The 16926-nt window shown below is 45.9% G+C and overlaps 7 protein-coding genes across 8 annotated transcripts; 4 read left to right on the top strand and 3 right to left on the bottom strand.

The window, feature by feature from the left end:
• Positions 1-747: 747 nt before the first annotated feature.
• GL218_01709 (Adenosine kinase) lies at positions 748-2402 on the top strand (the record flags this gene model as incomplete). Its single annotated transcript, XM_033578189.1, has 4 exons — positions 748-799; positions 1120-1578; positions 1656-2157; positions 2366-2402. 4 exons carry the CDS (start codon positions 748-750, stop codon positions 2400-2402), a joined length of 1050 nt encoding a protein of 349 aa, XP_033438569.1.
• Positions 2403-4436: 2034 nt separating this feature from the next.
• On the bottom strand, positions 4437-7696 carry GL218_01708 (uncharacterized protein; the record flags this gene model as incomplete). The annotated part of the gene is made up of 4 exons (XM_033578188.1): positions 4437-6478; positions 6540-7417; positions 7487-7600; positions 7659-7696. 4 exons carry the CDS (start codon positions 7694-7696, stop codon positions 4437-4439), a joined length of 3072 nt encoding a protein of 1023 aa, XP_033438568.1.
• Positions 7697-9170: 1474 nt separating this feature from the next.
• On the top strand, positions 9171-10026 carry GL218_01707 (uncharacterized protein; the record flags this gene model as incomplete). Its single annotated transcript, XM_033578187.1, has 2 exons — positions 9171-9545; positions 9607-10026. The coding sequence occupies 2 exons, from the start codon at positions 9171-9173 to the stop codon at positions 10024-10026; spliced, it is 795 nt and encodes a 264-aa protein (XP_033439099.1).
• A 303-nt stretch (positions 10027-10329) lies between these two features.
• GL218_01706 (Pre-mRNA-splicing factor cwf14) lies at positions 10330-10840 on the bottom strand (the record flags this gene model as incomplete). Its single annotated transcript, XM_033578186.1, has 2 exons — positions 10330-10473; positions 10532-10840. 2 exons carry the CDS (start codon positions 10838-10840, stop codon positions 10330-10332), a joined length of 453 nt encoding a protein of 150 aa, XP_033439098.1.
• A 421-nt stretch (positions 10841-11261) lies between these two features.
• Positions 11262-11946, top strand: GL218_01705 (NADH-ubiquinone oxidoreductase 14.8 kDa subunit; the record flags this gene model as incomplete). 2 transcript variants are annotated; one of them, XM_033578184.1, is made up of 4 exons in its annotated part: positions 11262-11304; positions 11355-11416; positions 11535-11666; positions 11779-11946. In XM_033578184.1, 4 exons carry the CDS (start codon positions 11262-11264, stop codon positions 11944-11946), a joined length of 405 nt encoding a protein of 134 aa, XP_033439096.1. The 2 variants fall into 2 exon arrangements, with proteins under 2 accessions (XP_033439096.1, XP_033439097.1); XM_033578185.1 differs by having other exon boundaries at positions 11520-11666.
• A 142-nt stretch (positions 11947-12088) lies between these two features.
• GL218_01704 (DNA-directed RNA polymerases I and III subunit RPAC2) lies at positions 12089-12802 on the bottom strand (the record flags this gene model as incomplete). Its single annotated transcript, XM_033578183.1, has 4 exons — positions 12089-12264; positions 12319-12395; positions 12452-12543; positions 12608-12802. 4 exons carry the CDS (start codon positions 12800-12802, stop codon positions 12089-12091), a joined length of 540 nt encoding a protein of 179 aa, XP_033438558.1.
• A 3271-nt stretch (positions 12803-16073) lies between these two features.
• Positions 16074-16814, top strand: GL218_01703 (uncharacterized protein; the record flags this gene model as incomplete). The annotated part of the gene is made up of 2 exons (XM_033578182.1): positions 16074-16403; positions 16470-16814. 2 exons carry the CDS (start codon positions 16074-16076, stop codon positions 16812-16814), a joined length of 675 nt encoding a protein of 224 aa, XP_033439103.1.
• Between the last annotated feature and the right edge of the window lie 112 nt (positions 16815-16926).

Below are 16926 nucleotides of genomic sequence, written 5' to 3'. Positions count from 1 at the left end.
CACCCGTCCGTGAAATTAGTGAAAGCTGAGATAGAGCTATTACGGAGGATTTGCTGCATGGATGGTAATCCCCAGGCCAGACCAGACATACTTCGTATAATATAGGGTTAAGTGGAGATCCTATTACAAAAAAGATAAATTCCGATCAAAGTCTCGCGTGACGAGGGTCGACAGATGGAACCATACGTAGTCGTATGTACACTACTTAGATAACCTTCGTCTATCCTCGGTAGGGCATGATATCATACGATGGAGCTAGCCTTGATAAAGAAGTTAAAATACCTTTAAAAAAGTAATGGCCTTTTATATTTATTTATAAGAGTTGCATGAATACCTACCTAACCTAACCTTGAATATGTACGCTTGATGTTTTACCATCTACCGTTTCTTTAGGTTCTTTCCAAAGGATGCCGACATTATCTTATTTATTGTCTTATTAATAGCGCGTGAGATTTTAGATGTGAGTAGTAATACAACAGGAAGTACCTAACCTTTAAGAGAATGCCGTTCCCCACCTACTTTCACTCCGGGTTGATCCCTCGGACAATCTCGAAAGCGCTACGATTCTATAATAACCCCACCAACAGCGCCCACGTCGCTTCCTACGCTTGTTCCTGTACAGCTGTCCCGCTCTCTTATAAAATCTCACCCCGCCAAAAAAAGGGTCTTTCTACTTTAACACAACCACCGAATCTTTTACCTATATCAACATTATCTACCGTTGCACAACGACGCTTCAAATCTACAATGGCAGCTAACAAGGAATACGTACTCCTCGCTTTAGAGAACCCTCTTCTAGGTGAGTTAAATCTAAATTTTATTCAAGTGCAGCACAATTAGGTGTCTAAGAGGGGTGAGGGGTGAAAGTTGAGCTTCGGTCAACAAATACACTAGAAATAGTGTATAAGCCAGAGCAACGACAGAGTTACTCTTGAAGCTTTTAATTCTATGAGAAGCTTTACTAGAATTACAACTTCAATTTACTCAAGACAAGAAAATAGAACCATATAACACATATGGAATTCTCCATAGTGTCGAATTCTTCTCATGGACATTACCCATTACCCCCACGACCGCTTCGGCCGAGTTTACGCTGACATATTTCGGGGCCGATCTCAGATATCCAGGCCCAAGGCAATGAGGAGCTCCTCAAGAAGTACAACCTTAAGGCCAATGATGCGATCCTAGCCTCTCCCGAACACATCCCCATTTACGAAGAGCTACTAAACAACTATGATGCCAAGCTGATTGCTGGTGGTGCCGCCCAAAACACTGCCCGTGGAGCTGCATACATACTCCCGCCTAACAGCGTCGTCTACCTTGGTGGTGTCGGTAACGACAAGTATGCTGACATCCTCCGCGATGCCGTCAAACAGGTCGGCCTGAGGGTCGAGTACCGCGTCGACCCCGAGACCCCCACCGGCAGGTGCGGTGCCATCATCACCGGCCACAACAGGAGCTTGGTCACCGACCTTGCCGCCGCCAACCTATACGACATTGACCATCTCAAGAGCCCTAAGATATGGGAGCTCGTTAAGAACGCCGAGTTTTACTACGTCGGTGGTTTCCACTTCACCGGTATTTCCCTTCCCCTTCCCTAACGCTCGTATAGTCAGCGAGCAGATAGGCAGATGGAATTAACTAACAACCCGCAGTCTGTCCCCCTGCTATCCAGGCCCTCGGCGAAGAGGCTGCTGCCAACAACAAGACGTTCATTGTGAACATGAGCGCGCCCTTTATCGCCGAGTTCTTCAAGGACCCTCTAGACGCATCATCCCAGTACTGGGACTACGTGATCTGCAACGAGTCCGAGGCCGCCGCTTATGCGCGCTCGCACTCCCTGTCTGTTGCCGAGACCGACGTTGCAGGTATTGCAAAGGCCCTTGCCAACCTACCCAAGGCCAACACCAAGAAGCCTCGTGTCGCCGTTGTCACCCAGGGTACCCTACCTACCATTGTTGCTATTCAGGGCCAGGATGAGGTCAAGGAGTTCCCTGTCCACGCCATTGACACTTCCAAGATCACCGACACCAACGGCGCTGGTGATGCCTTCGCTGGTGGTTTCGTCGCTGGTCTCGTCCAGGGCAAGTCCCTCGAGGAGAGCGTCGATATTGGCCAGTGGCTCGCGCGCCTAAGCATCCAGGAACTAGGTCCTTCGTAAGTAATTTATATTTCCCCACTTCTTGTCCTCGTCCTTCGTTATATCACGTTTTCCTTGGTTATAATTCATAATGTAATTCATGTCTTTTCTGCTGGAAAATTCTTAGAGAGAATAATACTAGTAACAACCTTCCGCACACGCTAGAAAATAGCAAACACTTCCTTTCCTACCGTATTAGAAACCCATAGCTAACGAATGCTACAGATACCCCTTCCCCAAGCAGGTCTACCAACCCTCGTAAATCACCTTCCTCCTGAGACGGCAGTGAAAAAAAGAGCCTGCCAATACCAATAACACCTCGGTGGCAACACCAAACAGCTTTGTCGTTACTCAACTTGGCGCAAAGGACGGCGTTCTCGGGAAGAAAATTAGGATAAGGAAAGGGTAGGTAGGAAGATATATATTGCTTTTCAACAGGCGGTGGGGAGGGTCCATTTACTGCATTTGCAAGAGCGAAGCGAACTGAAAAAGAGATGGGATGCCTCTATCTTTTTTTATCTGCTGGGTTTCAACAACTAGAGGACATCATATTTTCTTGTCTTGTCTCTTGTTGTTTCTGTGCGTCGTCGTTAAATTTACTCCTACCGTATAGCTAGAGAGCTAGCTGTATGATTGGTGGTGGCTGGCATTGTCGTGCTGGCCCCTGGCCATGGAGATGTCGATAGTGGCCTTTCGTATACATACATTAGCTACTTGATAACTAAGCCATGTTCTACGATCAGATGATATGAATGTATGAATACGTAATGGATTGGTGCGAATGAGATTTGCTAGATGTTACGACATCATGGATAGAGAAGATTTCCCGTCTCGCTCCCACAGTCATTGACATTTATGTTCCTAGTATAAGTTATAGTAATAATAATAGAATTGACAAAACCTAATGCTTAGTGAGGTTTTATAAACTAAGTTGATATTCTCTTAATAGGCTATGTAATCTACCACAATTCCCTTTGGGAGGAGAGGAAAGAGAGGGTTACATAGCAACCATCACAATAATCATTACTAGGAATTGTTTTCAACACACGGCCAAGACCATTATATTCTCTATTATGCCAGGAAGGTCCCCACCTACGGTGAAGGATATGAAGCTAATCGCGAGGCAAGACTCGCTACAGACGGTGAAGTAATCAAATATGAAATTAAGCAGCCCTAGCGGGGGGACTGTATCACATTTCCTGCTGTGTAGAAAATACGGAAGTAACCAAGAACGACGTAGCAACATGGGTGTTTAATCGGGAAGAACATGTTGTGTGTATTACAAGAGCTTAGAATCTATAATCTATCAGAATGTCTGTTTTCAACATTTGCGTATACGGAATAGCACTTACCCAGCGATCACCATAGTGAAGTCGTCAGCTTCCCAAACACTTTTTTTGTGCTCGAGGGTTTAGTACGTTCCACCCTCGAGTTCCTCGTCTTCGACTCTGGCTGATTTCCCCGTAACTGGATTCTGAATATTACAGAGAATAGTTTTAGTCGTAAGGAGGATGTGACATGCTGGGAAAGCTGTACTGGATCTCAAGCAGACGTAGAAGGGTACCGAAAAAGAAGACATGTAAGAGCGCTGAACTCATTCTTTGCTCGCTTAATCATTAATGACCATAAAAAAAAGGGTATGTCGCTGACGACATCATGTTTCTCACGTTTGTCGCCTACCATTCTTCATAGGAGATATTAGGCCTCCCGCCCTCAAGCTGGAAAACGCCTGCCGTTTCACTCTGTTCGTTAGGCCCATTGTTCGCTCCTTTGGGGTGGCATTCTTCTTAGCAATATCGTACCTGGAAGGTAAGATGTCACGGGGAAATGCCCGTCTCATTCTATACCACCTACTAGATATTTCAATGTGCTACCCGTAATAGCACAAATACTATGGTCGTTGACTCTTCCCAATTATACCAACTTATTGCCAAGGTGGTTGAAGGATGCTAGTCAACATACCCTTGCAACCATCGGCGAGGATGCATGAACAAGGTATGTCTTAGAATTGACAGAGATCCTATTACATAAACAAGACTCTTGACCTACGGTCGAGTCCGGGAACATGGAGTTTAAAGTGATAAGGCGTGGAAGAGATGATAAGATTGAGCTTATTCTTTCGTAAAGTTTCCTAGGAAATTCTCACTAATTATAGTCCGCTTTGGTTATTAAAAGTGGATATGATGATATATCACTTAGGGCGCTGTTTCTGATGTTTAAGCATTGCAGACCCCAAGGGTTGGCGGTCATAATCATAAGAATCACCTTCGGTGCCTAGAGCATTCTTAGCTTAATTTCAGTAGTGCATAGAGTCATCCCTACTGTTGGATCCAGCACCAAGACGACCGAATGGGATACCGGCATTATAGCTGCCGTTGGACAAGACCATGTTAGGGGGGCCACCCGGAGGCGCAGCAGGAGTACCACCATAAAGGCTACTCGGGTGTGAAAAGGCGAAAGTCGATCCGCTTCTTGTAGGTTCCTGGATCCAAGGAGATTTTGGTTGCTGGACTGGGGTAGGAGGGCCAGGTGCCTTACGTCTGGATACTGGGCCCTGGGCTCCTATAGCTAAAACTGCCACCGGCTCGATGTTAGCGGGGCTCGAGGCATTCGGGGGATAGCCGCGAGGATCTTGAAATCCACCATATGTTCCAATTGACTTGCCGGACCAGTTTGGTCCAGGTGAGCTTTGCAGATTAGACATAGCCGCAAGTTGACTAGCAGAACGTTCCATGGAACTTGAGCCAATGTTAAGTCCAAGATTGCTCAAATAAGGCGAGTTGGGCCCTGGGGCAAATGGCGAACCTGACGTTCCGGGTGTAGATCCCCGGGCCCCTAAATAGGGGCTAGGAGCCACGCGGCTCGTAAAATTATCCGACGGCTGCATATCATTGGGAACTAACCCGTGTTGTGCATAAAGAGTAGATGTCAAACTATCAAGAACGGCAGCTCGCGATGCTTCGAGCGAGTCGCGAGAGCCTTTTGCTTCATGACGATGGAGAGCCGGCGAAGGTGCCGTGGTTATTCCTAGCTTGCCATAAACTTGAGCTTGGTGTGTACCAGTAGCTAGACCATTGAGGTAAGAAGATGATTCGAGGCTATCCGATTGACCGTGAGCACTCCTGGGTATATAATCGCCATCAGGGGGCAACTGGTTATTAGATTGACTGCCAGAACGGTGCGGAGTCGGCTTATAAAAATAACCCCATGGAAGACTAGGGATAGTCTTAGATGCCGGAGAAGGTTGTGCAGAAGTATGTTCGGAATTAGCGCCTAATTGACCGAAGACCTCATTTGCTGTTGTAGTATTCATGCCGTAGCTTGTATCAGCCTGTGTCTGACTCGATTGAGGCCTGCTGTCTTCAGTGGGATCCAGAAGCTTATTTACCATGTTGACCATTTCACTATCTCCACTCAAATCTGTATCTAGAAGTGAAAAGGGGGCTCGTTCGTCGACCGACTTCCCTTTATCAAGTCGATGCTGTGTCTTGAGGTCTTTATCACTATCATCGCCGCAAGAGTGTTTTTCATCCGCCGCAACGATACTTGGGGCTGAAAACTCTAAGTCTTTCTTTGCTAGATCCTCAGGCTTGGCTTTCGTGTTGCCAAGCTTAAGCTTGTTCACCATACGTAACATGATCGCTTCGCTGACAGGAACTCGCTGAGAAGGTTCATCAATAAAATCCCAGCATTCAACATCTCGTCCCTCGTGCTGTTTAAGAGACATGGCGAGTGAGCAACCCGAACCCTCTGCCAACAGCACACCACAATACACGATGTCTCTAATACGCCAAACCGCTTCCGTATCAGATCGGTATTGGCAGCCAGAGGCCCTTTGACGGGGCTTACGAGACTTGGGCTTTTTTGGTGAGCTTGGGCCCAGCAAGTCTTCCAATCGTGTAAATAGTGGCAAATTCTCATTGGCAAATGGTCTAAGCCCAAGAGCCTCGACATCTTCCGGTAGTAGATATTTAGACGTGGCCGTGGCCGCAACTTGATCGATGATCGCGTTGAGTAAAGTCAGTGTATCACTGAGGAGTCCGTATACGTCACTGGCATATGGTTCTAAGAATTCTCGGTAGCTGTTAATATCGGCCTGAGAAACGTAAATCCATGAGATGTAAAGACGGATAAAAGGGAGAAGCCGCGTTAAAAGCTGACTAAAGTAAAAAGGACTCTCAGCACTGTCACGGTTCTCGCTTTGCTTCTCGGAAACCGGAGACGTTGCAGATTCATTCAGCAAACCCGCCTTTAGAACTCGAAGGAGAACCACAAATGTGCGGATATTGAATCTCAATAGAAATTGGGCAGATTGGGAGCCTTGTATGGTCCAAGCAGCTTTTAGTTGTAGTCAGCATATAAGTCAACAATAATCGAAAGATCGTCCCGGCAAACTCACCCCTTACTTTCTCTAGAGCAACATCATATGCAGCGATGTTGATGAATGTCATTCTGCGTAAGATGGTGTCGTCGGGGTTAGATTTGATTGTCATCTCTATACGATGTAGCACTTCCTCTTCTAACTCAGACTGCTGAGAAAAGGGCTCTCCTTGGAAGAAATACGCATGTAGTCGGAGGAACCAAGTAATCATAGTCTCATTTGGATCTTTTGGTCCCTTACGAGCAGTAGAAGGATTTTCCAAGCCCTTGAATTCTCGCTCAAGGTTGGTAATCCCCAGTTGGTGCGGCCTCGCAATGCAGATAGAACGGTGAAAGTGATAGACAATGTCAAGATGCCGGGCTTGAAGTTGATATAGTACGGCCAATTGGTGGTGAGCAGAGCCGTCATCAGGATCAATGGCGTTTGCTAGACCGTAATACTCCAAGGCTTTATCAAAATTCGTACTGGAATTCGAAAGCTTCTCAGTCATTTGGCATCGATACCTGACCAAGTCACCAAGGTGAACCAGAGTGATCTGACATGATTTCAGAATCATTGCGCGAAGCCGAGACGGGGGTGTTGAATCGGGAGGAGGAATCGCTTCCGGCTCGATATCCGTACCATATGCAACTTGGTGAAGTTGCGGGATATAGAATCGCCCAGATAATCTTTGAATATAGACACGGTAAAACGATTGGGATGTCCTTAGAAATCCTCGGTACTGTTTCTCTAGCTTCCGTCTCACAACAACTTGATTCTGTGCCAAGAGGCGGCTCATAACTTTTCGGTACTCTCCATTAAGAAAGGTGTGAGCATGCCATAGAAAGTGCTCAACATTCTTACCGGCAGCATACTCGAAATCATGGTTGATGACGTTCATACAAGCTAGACGGAATCTAGAGTAAGGATGGTGTTAATATCTTCCGGTAGTAGTAGTAGTAGTAACACGGAAGGGGGGTTCATACTCAGCCATAGTCAGCTCAACTTCATCGAAAGCAGATGTAGTGTTCGTAGTTCCGCGTTCTTTCTTCAGGCTTGATATTTTTGCCATTATATCAGTGCGGATCTTCTGGGCGTCCCTGCCACGGATGTTAATGCAAAAACCAAAACTGGCGCATCTGACAAACATAGACATACCCCCAGCTCGCTCTGGCTTTGTCTCGCGGGTTCTCCATTGTGAACGAAGACAGCTTACGATCGTAACGTATATGCGATGTCGAAGCGTAGTATAATAGCGCTATTAAGTCACCGTCGCTCTAGGGCGCGGGGTTTGGGTTTGACTGGGAAACTGTTGCGACAGCTCACAGCCGGGAAGCAGGATCACACGAACTCGAACCGGGCATGAGGATGCGGCGGATATCCATAATTTGAGGCGTGCGACAAGAGGCAACTGAGGCGCGCCGTACAAGATTGGGTAAAGGTAGCTTTCTCGGAGTATGATATCGGGTACATTTGCGGTTAGTTGTTAAGAGAAGGGAAACCTCGTAGAAGAGATGTCCAACACTAAGAATTAGACGATCAAATAGTAGAATTAAAGTTAGGAAATCGTAGGCGCAGACAGAAGCACGGGTAAATACTATTGTCTGCGACTAGGGACAAAAGCGTCTTATAGACTAGGGCGTCTATTTGGTACAGGAACCTATAGTAAGGTTAAGGGGAAAGGCGTGAAGGTGAGGAATGAATGAATGGAGGGTGAGGCGACTGAATGGGCTCATAAAGTTGTAGTGTAGATGGTAAAAAAACGCTGGGAGGGTCGGCGCTCGCCAATGATGTGCTAAAATCTGCGAGCCTGCCCAAGGACCGATGTAGTACAGACAGGCAGGGCTACATAATTCCAGACGTACATATACCTATGTAGGTACCTAAGTAAGGTATGTATATGTACCCAGTAAATATTAGTAAATATTGAAACCTTAAAAATGTTAGGTATAATAGCGTACAAATAGCACCTACATGTAGGCAGACCCCTCGTTGCTAACCCCGGATTAGTTTAGGGGTCCTTTTGGCACATTTACATTTGAAGGTACCTACCTTGTACGCTTGCAGCCACTGAGCTTGGATTCACACGCCGTAAACCCTGTCCTTGAGTCCATGCGGTAGATCAATCAGATCAATCGTCTCCAACTTGCTGCATTCAGTCGCTAGTAAACCTTTTTTAAGTTTTGAATTTCCCACTTGGCATTTTATGGAATCAACGAGTTACAGTTCAAACTCACTGACCGCCTCCGTCGAGGTGGACTGGTGGCCCAAGTCTCTTTCCATTGTTCACATTCGTCACCAAACTTTGTAACTTAGACTTTAATATATTGTGTGCTAATAACTTTATTATGCCTTTGATTATGTCTCTTTGGCTTTGAGTAACCATTGTTGCTATTTTAATATCATTCATTATCTATCTACAAGGACCCACGAGTGATAAAGAATTATCTATTCAAACCGTCAAGTCTCTTTCATGTATAGTACATCGCTTTTGAAACCCCACCAAGTGACTTTAATACTTACACAGACTTGACCTCATCTTCAAGACCGTCGACGACCAACCAAACGAAATTTCGCACTTAACTGCTACCAAATTTCTTGGGTCACTAGCAACAGTCTCTGTTAATGTAAATTTACCCCAAATTTCTATATTAAGTCCACAACACAGATATGAAGCGCTCACGCGAGCCTGAAGAAGACGAATTATCGTCACCGGAACCTGAAGCTAGCTCGGAGAAGATCTCGAATAGCGCAAGTCCACGAGAAGTAGAAAAGCTTCCGCCGACGAAAATCACAGAGCTTGACGAATCCGCCGTTGACGACGACGATAACAAAACCTTCATAATGAAGTGCTCCCTACCCCCGCACCGAGATGTGCTGTCGTTCAGGACGTATACGGAATATGAAGCACACCACAACAGGACGCATATGAACCGATGCGTAGAATGCGGAAAGAACTTTCCGTCCGAGCACTTATTAAATGTTCATATCGAAGAGTGGCATGACGTCTTCGCCGCTGTGAAGAGAGAGAAAGGCGAGCACACGGTAAGGATGCTCCCGGAATCAACCCGGTTTATACTTATGAAACTAACTGTACTTTGGGTAGTATTCGTGTTTTGTCGAGGGTTGTGATCGGAAGTGTAGAACTCCTCAAAAAAGACGGAGCCACCTCATTGATAAGCACATGTACCCGAAGAATTACTTCTTTGGGATTACTAGGGACGGTGTCGACGGAAGGCAGTCGTTACTGATCGAATACGGGCATCATCGACGAAGGTCCTCTACGGCAACCAACGGTAGTGGACCAAAAACAACAGGACGAAGACAAAGTCTTCGACAAACGGACTCGGCGAAGCCGGAGGCGCAAGAGCCGAAAACAGAATCATCGAAAGTGACCCCTCCTCAGGCTGAAGTCCCAGATATGGAGATGGAAGATCTGGCCGGCGCTATGTCCGCACTCCAGTTTGTCCCCACAAGCATACGCTTTGGCCACAGGAAAGGAATAGCGGGATTCGCAAGACGATGATGTGACAAAAACACCTATGAATGAGGACACGAGAGCACGAAATTATGAGCATGAGCATGAACCCAACAACACCAACAGTAGCATGACATACGAATGATATTCTAGCCCATGATAAATGATGCTTTCTGAATTGAGCCTTTAGTCTACTCCATTATCTTCCCTAGAAGCTCGTGATATCATGCAGTGAAACGGATCGCCCGCAACTCCAATAGGTATAGCAATGCCGGAAACCAGTATGTAGAATGAACCCTAACGCCGTTATGCCACGAAGCCTGACCAGTGCATGAACTCAAAGACAATAATTTAATCGCTCGAGGCGCAACCTCGGCAGCCGCAGCTGACACATTGGACGTCCTGCTCATCCTTCAACTGGGCTTTGGGTACTCGGCAGACGCACGTCGACTGGAAGTTCGTCTCCTTGGTCTGGACGCAACGGAGACAGCATAGCTGCCAAAATTAGCAAGATATTCCAGTTTAAAACTTTGCAACGTCGTGCTATACATACCTTCTCGTAACCCTGCTTCTTCCATTTAGCAATCAGCATAGCGTCCGCGTACCCGTTCTTGAGCAGCCAGTCGTACAGCTGCTTGCTGATAGCCTCCTTCTCGTAGTAGAGCTCGTAGACATATCGGCTTCGCTGATGGGAGATCTGGAAAATGGGCCATTGCGCCTGGTGCTTGGGGATGTTGTTTGTAGGCAAGTTCTGCGCGTCCTTCATCTTGATGTTGAAGATCTCGAGGTCGTCGCGGATGTCGTCGAATCCGGCTGGCGGCTTCTTGGATCGTGACGAACCGAGGGATCTAACCGGTGGCATATTGTAATAATTGTATCGGATTCGGCGTCGGCGTCGGAAGGAAACTTGAGAGTCGTGTTCGTAAACTAGGTAGGTAGCTGTTCAATTGCCCGATTTCTAACTCCTGGGAGAAGTAAACAGTTCAATAGGGTAGTGGGGCAAGGCTGAGAATTACAAGAACGAAGCCTTCTTAAAAGTGATGTTGACCACCTCGAAATGGTACATGTACCTGACGCCACGGGATTATGCAAGATGACTAACAGAAGAAAAAAAACCACCACAGGATACTTAGGTACTTCTAATATAAGTGTGGCTAATGTGGCTAATGCAGCCCAACTTCCAAGGCTCAGTTCCCACCTCCAATGTTCGCTTGAGAGACAATTGGAAGCTAAGAAGTCCGAATGAACTTCAACGCTAAGTCAAGGAGCATATCTCACCTATCATGCCGATAGCACCTACACAATTCGCGCGAACGACGCGGACGTGTTAGTATATACCTTCCGTTTCCATTTTCCCCAACTAATATAGTCCATAGCGGCCAATTGGAACGACGCAAGACGACGAGTCCTGGCGGCTTATCGAGAATGGATACGAGCGGTACGGATCTCCCCGGAGGGAATGCTTCATACCTATCCACTGCTAGAACGAAACGCAGGATGGTTTCTTTATAGGAGGAAGGCTTATACGAGTTATTTTCTAGGCACCTGAAATACAGACGATGTACTCGGTCCCCTTCCCAGTCTCCGTCATCCGCACACGAATGCGACAGGAGTTCGAGCGCCATAGATTCGTCGACAAGCTACCGGTAGTCGATGTGCTCCTTGTGCAGAACAACGCAGAATATCAGGTTAGTCGATATATGGCTTGATACATAGCTACGGGAGCCGAGCGGGCTGGATATAAAATGAGGGGCGCAATAAGTTTATATTACGAGCATTACTGATGCGTTTATACATTAGGAAACCATGAACTTCTGGAAGCAGACTACACATGTCATGTCCTATTTCAACTCTGAACACTTCCGGGGAGCCAACAGACTGCCGAACAGCTTCATGCAAGGTTTCTTAGAGGCAAGTCTCTGTTACGATATCCCTGATAGGGGAGCCTTCCCGCTAACAATGCCTTAGGGTCGCAACTAGATATGGGTATCGTCCCGCTGTATTGTACATAGCAAGACCCGAAATCAAATCCTAGACCTGAGAAAGTTGTTTTTCTATCATACTCCGAACGCCGCAAATGCCATATCCTCTATGTTGTGCCAAGATACTCTTAACTAGTCTGTGCTGCCTGTCTTCTCCTCTCTGCTTCTTCTTGCCTCTTGCGAGCCTGCTCCGGGGTTGCTTCGAACTTTTCTCGCTCGGTCCAGAATTCGTCGGCAACGACATCACAGAGGTCCTCTATGTCCTGGAGGCCCTTTGCCAACGCAGCAGCGGCAGTTGTCGTATCTACAAGCAGTTAATACTGAATGAACGGGAATTAGTTTATGGGATATCTCCTACCATATGTTTGGATTCTCAGGTTCATCTTGTCTTCGGAAGGATGGGGAATGGCGTACGCGCAGAATTCGACGTCGGGGCTATGATCATATTTAGTTAGTCGCTTTACTCCCGACAGGACAGAATATTAACATACTTCTTCATGATTATATATCGCAGAGCATTGCCAAGTGTGTGACCCTCCTTCAGGAATTCAAAAGAAGCTGCCGTTTCAGATGATCCAGGTAGCTATGTGCAACATTTCGTTAGTGACTTATTCCCTTCAAACCAGTATATAGGCATTCGAACGCACGATTCTAACTCGCTGAGGTTCCTCCTCCTCTTCTTCTTCTTCCTCGGCAGGTTCCTCATCGCCTCCCGATCCGTCCTCCTGCATGGCATCTCCGTTTTCCTCTTCTACAGGCTGTTGCGCCGAGGTAGGAGCATCGTCCATGGAGGTATCTACCTCCTCGGGCGCATCGTCGCGAGTCTTCGTTCTTCCAGGCATGGCGTACGATATTGTATCGGGGGCAATTGATATTTACGGGAGTGGTAAAAATGGTCGACGACTTATACCGACTAGACGCAATTTGACTGGTGAAAGTGTAGCGCTCAAGAATTTTGGTGGGGTCCGTTATTGGTCGAGCTCGGACGATAAAATTTAAGGTTAGCTATCACAAGGAAGACTTTGATTGGCTGACTAATAGAATTGGGTCCGATGATTATCCGGCCGTCTAGTTTATAAGAGGTATAGATCTAGCCTATGGAACCCAAGAGAGGTAGCTTCAATCTTTTCCTCAGCCTCTATAACAAAATAGATAAATGTGCTTAATTCTACTAGTTCTACCGTTCAAGGGAATATTCTACCGAGTTGTATGCACGTATACATTATTTTCACGTTCATTCTCAAGATCCCGTTGAAATGAGGTCAATTTTATCTCAATTAATATTCAAGGAAAAGAAATTGACACTTAATTAATACTCTTTCTAGCTATCAGAATGGATAGTCCAATTTGCATACAACTTCAATTCATTATCAATATAATGGATTTAAATAATGATGCTCATGTATCAACATATTCTAAGTTATTAGATATTAGTTATGTTCATCACAAACACTCGTACAAGCAAAAACATCTTCATATGTTTGATCAGATATCACCTTTTCAATAGTCGGTGGGAGACAACTATCCGGAGGGGTATCCAGGGGCAATTCCGCTTTTACGACCACTTTGATATGGATAGATCCGAAAAGACGACATCCGGCATATGTGTGGTCATAGTGAATGCCGTGGCAGACGAAGGTGAGTTGTTCAAGGTTCATCAAGTGATGCTGGATAATAAATAATAGCTCCTGAAGCGCCAATCGGAATGTCAGCCCATGATACGAAAAGTGCCACGTGAGCACCGAATTGCTAACAGCGATATGGCGAATGGAGACCATATCTTCCGGACGAAACTGAGTCATGAAAGTACTGAACCAGTCTTTCGGGCATCCAAATGCCAGATTTGGTCCAAAATAGAGCACATCTCTTATGGGATCAACAAGGCCTCCAATACCTAAACGTAGGCTGTATCGTTTCAGTGCTTCCTGTCGCGATTCTCTACATACGTGCAGATTGGCAGGGGTTTTGCACGTGTACGTATAGTGATTTTCTTGTCTACGTAGTTTCAGCTCGGGTTTAACAATCTGTGTAGCGTGAATTTCTATACAACGAGATAATAAGTTATATTCCCATATCATCAGCCGGAGTTCGGTGGGAAGTTGAGGGAAGAAATGCTTGAACGTATTAGCGTTTATTTATATTTGAGTTTCTTTAAGACTTACGAAGATTTTGGATCTGTTTCTCGGTGTTGACTTCACGTTACGGGCCCTCGTGAACCGGGGTTTAATGGAAGATAATATTTCTTGCATTGCTGATGAATATGAGATTCTCAAGTAGCGAGAGACGTCGAAACTGAGCCGAGTAAAAGATAGAAATGTATAAGCTAAAAAGGACGACCGACACAAGAGGCTATTATAGGTACTAATAAGTGCCAAATTTATAAAACCTAACTCTTAACGTTTAATTATACAGTCAGCTCATAAAAGAGATAGAAGGTATTAACAAAGCGAATACAATAGACACTAAGTTGGAAGAATAAGATCCTATGTCCTTTCAACATGTAACAATTCCTAATAATATGAGTTTAATTAAGGGGAATGTTCAAAGTTTAGTGGGACTAGTGTAGAAGGTAGAAGGATCCACCAAACCCGACAATTCGGATACGGCAGTTTGAAGATTATCAGACAGGCTGCAAACCCCTCCTTTTTGTGATATCATAAGCTTACAGGCTCAGGATACAAGCAGTCTTGACTATAAAGAATGATTGAAATATAACGCATCATAGAACCACAGGGCTTAAATACTACGTTACCTAATTAAAACTGTACTAAGAGACAAGTATACGAGACTATAAAGCTGGAAATATAACCATTTCTCTCGTCAACTACAGCTATTACTTATTCGAAGAACCAATGGAGACGAATAATTTGCAAATGTAAAACTTACATGCATTTATACAAACAAGGCGGTAGAAAAAAACCTTCAACACATTTAAATCTAGCATTCCTACAATTTCAATAGAGGTATTGTGAATGGCATTCCTAACAACTCAATTCCTAGGAATCTCACATATCAAACCTAATATGATAAATAGATCGCGGCGTAATCTACGGGTTTACATATTAGGGCTTATGTCTCACGCAACCATTCAAGTTAATACTTCGCCTGTAATGTCGCAGAATGTGGTTGGTCTACGCCGCGTCGCGCTGAGGTAGAACGTGATACTAATCCACCCTTAAAAATAATATTGGTAAGACGGGGGGGAATAAGAGGCCAACAATATCTCTAAATCGCTACAAAAACCCCTAAGGGAAGCGGGACGGCGCAGAACTCTATAGATCCTTCCGAATACCCATACCCCTTACCCCCGCAGAATTCCCTCCGAATGTTCTGCATTGGCCCCATCCAGACGGCCGGCCGGTCCAGGACTTTTACCACAGCAAATAATTATCTTAAGCGCAGCACTTGAAGAGAATTGATGTCCTCCAGCCAATTCCGTTCTCGACCCAAAGAACACTCCGCAGGGGTAGATTCCCGTGGTAGTAGCGAACGGTGACATACATTGGCGCCAGCCCTTATGATTGGCTATACTGATGCCGGACCTCCACTTCCCCGAGCTTGTAAGCGCCCGCGAAGGTCTAAATTTGGGTGTCTCTGGTCCAATCTACGATGGCCCGAACCCAAGTATGCCTCTTAGGCCCCGGCCTCAGGTCAATCACACGCGTCTAGCGTGTGCGTGGGCGCATCGCCTTCCACGATTAATCTCCCGGGAAGAGCTAGATATGTATGAAGGTATCACCCGAAGTACTATCCTTAGCATTGCGCATGGCTACAAGCGCTCAGAGGGTCCACGAGACTAGGTCTAGATGGGATGGCTTCATCGACTATAGTCGAATAGCTGAAGGTGTATATTCATTCATATTCGTCGCATTTCGCCTTCTCATCAGGTTTGTTAAGTTGTCTCTTTTCGACATCTCATTGAAGTTGCTCGTCTTTGGATCTCCCATTTCCTTTTTTGGTCACTTATTTCCCTTTCTCTATCTTGTTTCGCTTCGTTTGATCATATTTACATTCATATTTCTCCTTATTCCATAGTCAACATTCTGTGAAGGTTGAAAACGGATAATCGTCTATACTTTCCTCGCTCTCTCTCCATCTCTATATATCGTCACCATGTCTTCCGATAACAAGGGCCGTATCCCCACGCCTTACTCGGACGTGGATCCTCAAGATCATCAGTACCAGAGTCATGTGAAGAAACTTCGCCTTGTTGATAGTGCTCGTATCGGTCTCACTGGACTGGCCCTCCTCTGCGGCCTGACTATCCTCGGAACTGCCGCCGATACCCTGGCTGTATATAATGCAACACACCTCTCGAGCGATTACCACTTACCGCTATGGCCTGACCAATTCGATCTCCGGCCTACGGTGGCTCTTGTCGTTGGCAGCACTATCGTGGCCATTTCCAATATCATATCTTTATTATGTAGCAAAGTCAGGGTGGTAAGTACAGCTTCATTGGTAGATCCTTTTCATCGTAAAATTGGGGTCGTGCTAAGAATCTTCAAGCTTCGCAACCAGACCACGGTTCACACGTCTCTTACTTTTGCTGCGCCCTTTGTTGGTTTTACGGCTGTTATGATCAGCATGATTTTCTTCTACGCTGTCAATACATCAGCCACAAATGATACGCTACAGAGCTGGAGCTGTCAGTGGGGATTTGCGAGCATGGGCGCGAAGCCGCACTTTGGCACTCTATGCAACGAAAGCCGGGTAGCCCTGTACCTGTCCGTTATATTAATTCCTGTCGAGTTGATCGTCTTTACCGTTGCTGGCTATCAGTCGATCTTGGAGAGGAAGGCAATCGGTTTCATCCCGTCTCACAAGACTGGCAGTCCTGTACCATCAGCGTGAGACTCAGTGTGAGACACTACCAGGCAAGGAATGGATATAACTGGTTCTCGACCTGCACGGAACCGCGGGCTAATGTCCTGCAATATGGAGATAACCCATGCATAGTTATCGG

The sequence above is a fragment of the Daldinia childiae genome, assembly GCF_008694065.1.
Source record: "Daldinia childiae strain JS-1345 chromosome Unknown Scaffold2, whole genome shotgun sequence".
NCBI classification, from domain to species: Eukaryota; Fungi; Ascomycota; class Sordariomycetes; order Xylariales; family Hypoxylaceae; genus Daldinia; species Daldinia childiae.
Note: the sequence above shows the minus strand (reverse complement) of the source record. Positions and strands in the feature narration are given on the sequence as shown.